General features: G+C 37.8%; 1 protein-coding gene across 1 annotated transcript in view; it reads right to left on the bottom strand.

The window, feature by feature from the left end:
• LOC143289998 (adenylate kinase isoenzyme 5-like) overlaps window positions 1–7,500 on the bottom strand; it is a 62,850-nt gene that overhangs the window by 9,042 nt on the left and 46,308 nt on the right. The window contains exons 14-15 of the mRNA XM_076599296.1: window positions 1,010–1,135; window positions 1–116 (exon numbers count right to left, since the gene is read on the bottom strand). The exon at window positions 1–116 is cut by the window's left edge and continues 60 nt beyond it. Of these exons, the coding sequence (XP_076455411.1) occupies window positions 1–116; window positions 1,010–1,135 (242 nt within the window). The remainder of the gene's footprint in view (window positions 117–1,009; window positions 1,136–7,500) is intronic.

Raw genomic sequence — 7,500 nt, 5'->3', positions numbered from 1 at the left:
GCTGCCCTCTGTGGCGATCTTGGTGCGCAGAATGTCTCCCATGGACAGGTGCACGGCCTTGGTGTAGCGAGACAGCAGCCGTTTACACTGCGTCCCCTTCCCACTGGCTGGACCACCTGCACAGGTACCGTGCGTATATACTTTGAATAAGGGCTCTTCTTCTTCTTCTGCTTTCACTCGTATGCACACGAGTGGGCTTTTACGTGTATGACCGTTTTTACCCCGCCATGTGGGCAGCCATACCCCGTTTTCGGGGATGTGCATGCTGGGTATGTTCTTGTTTCCATAACTCACCGAACGCTGACATCAGTTGATTACAGGATCTTTAACGTGCGTATTTGATCTTCTGCTTGCATATACACACAAAGGGGGTTCAGGCACTAGCAGGTCTGCACATGTTGACCTGGGAGATCGTAAAAATCTCCACCCTTTACCCACCAGGCGCCGTCACCGTGATTCGAACCCGGAACCCTCAGATTGACAGTCCAACGCTTTAACCACTCGGCTATTGCGCCCGTCGAATAAGGGCTAAATGTGTTTGTTTTTTTACAAAGATTTCTTCTTCTTCTTCTTCTTTTTTTGTGCCATCCTCAGAAGTGCATTGTAATGATATTTGTAACCAATGTGAAGGTGGCGCCTCAGGATCATGGTTTCAGTGTGTGTGCTTGCTATCTGGGCATCAGTTCGAGTCCAACTCGTCTGGGCGTCGGTCGCTTTATACTGACGGAGTCACAGCTCGCGTCACTCCTGCACATTGATGCGAGTTTGTATTCGCGTTTAACTGATTTCAGTTTTGATAGAATGTGCGGAAACAATTACCACACACACACACACACACACACACACACACACAAGGTTAGTTATTACGTGGACTCGACTTGCATTGTTCACATACATGAACCCCAAAACGACAGTAATGGATAATCCCAGCTCACAATACAAAGAAACACGTCCAGACCGAACACAAAGTAGAAAACACAAAGAAAAGCAATAAAGTTGGCATTCTTACCTGCCACGAAAACGATGGCAGCTTGAGGCATGTCTGGCTTGCGACCTTCGTCCTTGACCGTGACCTCTGGCGGCATCAGGTGAGCGGGCAGTGGGGTGAAGGTCTCTTCTGTCACTGGAGTTGGCTCTGACAGGAGAGGGGAGAAAAAACAACATTAAGATTGGACAAATGAATAATTTTAACTGTTGTGCCCCTTAGTCTGAGGATAAGTCACAGTACTTGTTTGGTGTTTTGCTTTTAACACTCATTGCCTCGTTTAATGTAAAAAAAAAAAGAAAGAAAAAAAAAGAAAAGCTCATTGCCTTCTTTGGTGTTAACATTTAATGATCCATGCCTTCTTTGGTGTTAACATCTAATGGGCATTGCCTTGTTTGGTGTTCAACATTTTAATGCTCACTGCCGTATAACATTTAATACTTACTGCCTTGTTTGGTGTTAACATTTAATGCTCATTGCCTTGTTTGGTGTTAACATTTAATGCTCATTGCCTTGTTTGGTGTTAACATTTAATGCGTAGTCTTGTTTGTTGTATAATATTTAATGCTTAGTCTTGTTAGCTGTTTAACATTTATACTGCATTCTCTGGTGTTCATCCGCTCATTGCTTTGTCAGGCGTTTAACATTTAATGATCACTACCTTATTTGGTGTTTAACATGTAATGATCACTGCCTTATTTGGTGTTTAACATCTAATGATCACTGCCTTATTTGGTGTTTAACATGTAATGATCACTGCCTTATTTGGTGTTTAACATCTAATGATCACTGCCTTATTTGGTGTTTAACATTTAATGATCACTGCCTTGTTTGTATTGAACATTTAATGCTTACTACCTTGTTTGGTTTTTACATTTAATGACCACTGCCTTGTTTGTAATGAACATTTAATGCTTACTACCTTGTTTGGTTTTTACATTTAATGACCACTGCCTTGTTTGTAATGAACATTTAATGCTTACTACCTTGTTTGGTTTTAACATTTAATGACCACTGCCTTGTTTGTAATGAACATTTAATGCTTACTACCTTGTTTGGTTTTAACATTTAATGACCACTGCCTTGTTTGTAATGAACATTTAATGCTTACTACCTTGTTTGGTTTTAACATTTAATGACCACTGCCTTGTTTGTATTGAACATTTAATGCTTACTACCTTGTTTGGTTTTAACATTTAATGACCACTGCCTTGTTTGTATTGAACATTTAATGCTTACTACCTTGTTTGGTTTTTAACATTTAATGATCACTGCCTTGTTTCCATTCCTGTGTGAAATAACTGGGTCTATTCACACGCACTCTCTCCTTCTTATGCACGCCTACACATAATACAAACCCAAAAACTAGCCACTTCTGTAGAAAATGTTTATTTCATACATTATCCATACACCACCAAAAAATAAAGGCTGTCAATATGATAGGTAATACATACAGAATAAGATATGTACAGTTTCAGCAATGCTTGATGCAGATACAACGGCAGATCTTTCAGAGGTCACAAAAAAGGAACAGGTGGGGGGATGACAGAACAGGGCAATGGACGCACACATGACTGAAAAAAAGTCAAACCTACGACCAGAAAAAAGATAAACCTTGCCCATGACTAAGTTAAACTTCTGATTTGGACCTTAAAATCATGCAGTAAAGGCACTCTTTGATAATGGTTGAAATATGTATATGTCTGACTTGAAAAAAGAAAACCAACAACATAAAAGTACCCACTGACTTGGGCGTGATAATCAAACATTGAATCGGACATAGCGATGACAGATAAAAGTGAAAACGAGTCCATGACTTTGTCAAGAACTCTGACTTAGCTGCTGAAATCAACTAGTGGACTGGACATTAATTGTGACAATGAATGATAATATAAGCTGAAATGACTTAGTTGAAAACTCTGGCTTCAATATCACAGGACAGACGACAGCTGACAGTTGAAAACTTCCCCATGACTTGGTGAAAAACTTTAGATCTGCTGGAAAAGACCACGGAGTGGAGCAAAGTGGTGACAAATTCATGTGGAACACGTCTTGACTTTCATCAGCAACCACTCACATCACTCCCCCTTTTGAAACAACATCTGTCTTTTTTTTTCTTTTTTAACTTTTCCCCCCCCCCCTCTCCTTCATTCCATCACATGACCAATATCAACTTGCGGAAGACTCTGCTGTGGTTGATGCACGCTGGGTGTTTTCATGTTTCCATGACCCAACAAACACTGACATGGAATACAGGATCTTTAATCTGCGTATATGATCTACTACCTGCGTATATACATGAGAAGGCACATAATTATGTTTACCGGGGAAATCAGAAAAAAAAACACGACCACCTTTCACCTGCTAGATGTGCCGATGCGAGGATCAAACTCGGGAAACTTGGGCAAGTGTTCTAAACATTCGGCAGTCGTACCTGAACTTGTAAAGCAAAAGTGGGTGGGGCGAAGGAAACAATACAACTTATCAAGTGACATAAAGAAAATTAATGGGTCTGACAATTACAGAACAGAGTTGACATGTCTGTTGTTAATGGTCAGTGTTTGTCTTCACACAACCCCGACCCCACCCCACTCCCTATTTTGAACACTTTGAATGTTGGCAGGTGAGTAAAGATGGAAGTATGATGGTGAAAGGTAATAATGGAGGTGTGGAGAGCTTTATGGTGACTTAGTTTTACGGAATATTTTTTTATGGAATGTACAGCTTTCCATAAAGTGAGCAAGTGAAAGAAAGCTCATCACAAAAATAGAGGTTGCAATATAAATATTAGTTAGTGATTGTTTAACAAGTGCATCACAATTATGCCTGAGAATAAACCATATTTATTAATTTTCTTACACAGTATATTTGCATGTGTTAATCACATTCACAGATAACACAAATCAGCTAGAAACAGAACTTGAAAAAAAAATGTTTTGGCCAAATAAACAGAAAAAAAAAATTCCCAAGAAGAAAACATATTCAGATTGTGTTAATCCAATACACAGTGGCAACATGGCTTCCTAGCTATCATCATAAATATTGCCCAGTCAAAACATTTTGATTTGTAATGCTGAAAATCCCTGAATAATCTGAAATACATGACAAATACATGACAACACACTGTGGAAAATAAAACAACAAAAGACAAACACACAAAAAAGAATGGTTTGTTTGATTTTGTGACCACTCCTTGCTTTCGCTTGACCATGATTCTACCACACTGACAGTCAAAAATCTGCAGACATGAATAACATGCCAGAGTGTGGGGCCAAATGACCATCAACAACCCAGATGTTAGGAGGCATTTCTTTTTTCCCACAGACATAAAAACCGTTTCTACCACCAAGGTAAATGGAGGACAAAACGCCAAGGATTTGTATTTGTATTTGTATTGCTTTTTATCACAACAGATTTCTCTGTGTGAAATTCGGGCTGCTCTCCCCATGGAGAGCGCGTCACTACACTACAGTGCCACCCATTTTTTTGTATTTTTTTCCTGCGTGCAGTTTTATTTGTTTTTTGTTTTTTTTCCTATCGAGGTGGATTTTTCTACAGAATTTTGCCAGGAACAACCCTTTTGTTGCCGTGGGTTCTTTTACGTGCGCTAAGTGCATGCTGCACACAGGACCTCGGTTTATCGTCTCATCCGAATGACTAGTCATCCGGATACACCATGTGACACATTAAAACCCAGTGGCCTCCTTGACTGGGTGTTCTTTTTTTTTCTTTCTTTTTTTAAATGCGCCCACTTTAAGCAGTGCTTTGAAATTAGTGGATAACCCCATTTCCCCAATAAAAAAAATGTAACTACTATACTATTTTCAATACCATTACAATAAGCTCATTCACTGCATTTTCTGCAAATAAATAAAAGCTACATATTATTATTATGCGGAGGAAGGCTGGCCTTGCAAAATGAACATCCAAATATCTCACAGCTCTATCACAGTATAATTCATACACACTGTCTCGTATCAACCCACCCACTCATGTTATTTCTCAGACACACTCCACTTTACCACAGAGGAAAATGTAAGAAAGGATCATTGCATCACTGACTATGGAAGGCTACATAATTTTGATTTGTAATCCAATCAATTTGAAAGAATAAAATTCCAAAGAAGTCTCAAGTGAATTAAGCACAAAAACAAAAAACAAACAAAATTAAGACTGTTTACAGCCTTTACAATGTAACAATTCATAAATTCAGTAACAAAAGACATTGTCAGTTCTTTAAAAAAAAAAATTACTTGCACTTCAACTGCTTTGAACATTCAATGCAATAAAAAGAAATAAAGATCAACATCAAATACCACAACCCAAACCTAACAAGATCAACCAGGCCCAGAACAGTCATCAACAAAGACGTCATTCACATAAAAAAAAAAAAAATGTTTTGCAAACAAAGCATCACAAAGCCATGCTGAACTGAAAACAAAACATTTGAATCACAGTATACCAGAACCATCAGCTGAGGATTCAGTCCCTTTTTTTCTAATTTTCCTGTACAATAAGTAAAAACCATGAGGCACACTATCCCAGTATCAGTATCAGTAGCTCAAGGAGGCATCACTGTTCGGTCAAAAACATATACGCTACACCACATCTGCCAAGCAGATGCCTGACCAGCAGCATAACCCAACGTGCTTAACCAGGCCTTGAGAAAAAAAAAAAAAAGAAAAAAAAAAGAGAACGCCACTATCCCAGTCTCTGAGCACTATGTACATGCCGTACCCCTAAATACAGTTCACAAACTGTACAAACCAGTGTTAGCTGACAGCTCAGGATGCTAGCCAATACCATGCATTGGATCTATTTCAGAAAAAAACAACCCCACTCCGGATCATTTTTCATCAAGATACAGAGATGGCTGGCATTCAACCTTTGTGCATGTTTTCAACACTAGCAGGGAGCTCCAATGCAAAACCAGTCGATACCCAGAAACCAGATGAACACTGCAAAAACGTAGCAGACTGAATCAAACAATCAGCAGAGGACCCCAGCTAAACCATTCTGTTTCAGAATGCTTGGGAAACGAATGAGAAACGAAGCATAAACAAAACGAGATGAGAGAACTGAACAGATATTGAGGCTGCCAGTGTGTGTATGATATAACAGATCATTTAAACAACAACCCAAAGGCAAATCATCAAGAAAAGATTTCTGTCAGCTCATCAAAACCAAGAAAAAAAAAATTGTGCTTGCTTTAAATTTGATCCAGAAAATGTCAGAATAAAATTGACAACCAAACATGAACACTTTGAGAAAAAAACAAGAACAAGGAACAATTTTGAAAAAAAAAAAAAAAAAAAAATCCATAGCACATAATTGAAGGCAGCTGATTTATAAGACACCTTATTCTTACATATCACCCTTCTTGTACAGAAGAGCGCAACATGGGAAACAAATCTTTTCACTTGATGGTCAGTGACTTCCACCTTTTAAATCTTTCAAAGACCATAATAATCATATCATTCTGTGAAGCAAATCATATGAAACCTTAAAATGAAACCTTAAATAAAATAAAATAAATTTCTCTTAAAAGAAAAGAAAAAAGGACAGAATATGGGCATACCATCTTACCGTCCCTTCTTTCTCCAAGGAACTAACAACAATTCAAACAAACATCTTCATGAAAAAAAAAGAAGAAAAGAAAAAAAACAAAAACAAAACAAACATAAGACATGTACATTACTGTAGCAGTTTAAAAATCCCCGTTAAAAAACAAAATCTCCACATCATTCCCTAACTGTAATACTTATCGCAATTAAAAAAAAAAAAAAAAAAAAAAGTCCTGGAAGGTCGATATTCAATCATACTTATCATAAAAAGTAAATTCTGTTATAACAAAACAAAAACAAAAAAATCAGCATAATTCAACCACAGCTGACCACGATGAGAGTGTTAAGCGTCCATACACACAATTTATCATGATTCCCAGAGGCAGCTGTTGAGAAGCAGATGCCAGCACACGTGTGGAGTGGTATCACCTCGTTCATTGCACTGCTTTCCTGACAGTTATTTGGCAGCATCTGAAACCAGCATAAGCACATTATCTTATGTGTAATGTAGTGTGAAAAAAATCAGCATAAACACACTGTGTGATGTGTAATATAACACGAAGAGACCAGCATAAAAACATTATTTGATGTGTGATATAACCAGAAAACACCAGCAAAAACACATTATTTGATGTGTGATTTAACAAGAAGACGGCAGCATAAACACATTATTTGATGTGTGATATAACCAGAAAACACCAGAATAAAAAAGTTATTTGATGTGTGATTTAACAAGAAGATGGCAGCATAAACACATTATTTGATGTGTGATTTAACCAGAAAACACCAGAATAAACACAAAATATACATGAAGAAACCAGCATAAACACATCATTATTTGATGTGTAATATAACAAGAAGACACAGATATAAACACATTGTTCGATGTGTTATATGACATGAAGACACCAGCATAAACACATTATTTGATGTGTAATGTAACACACACAA

The sequence above is a fragment of the Babylonia areolata genome, chromosome 14 (genome assembly GCF_041734735.1).
Source record: "Babylonia areolata isolate BAREFJ2019XMU chromosome 14, ASM4173473v1, whole genome shotgun sequence".
Classification (NCBI taxonomy): domain Eukaryota; kingdom Metazoa; phylum Mollusca; class Gastropoda; order Neogastropoda; family Buccinidae; genus Babylonia; species Babylonia areolata.
The sequence above is the reverse complement of the archived record's forward strand: the minus strand, read 5'-3'. Positions and strand labels throughout refer to the sequence as shown.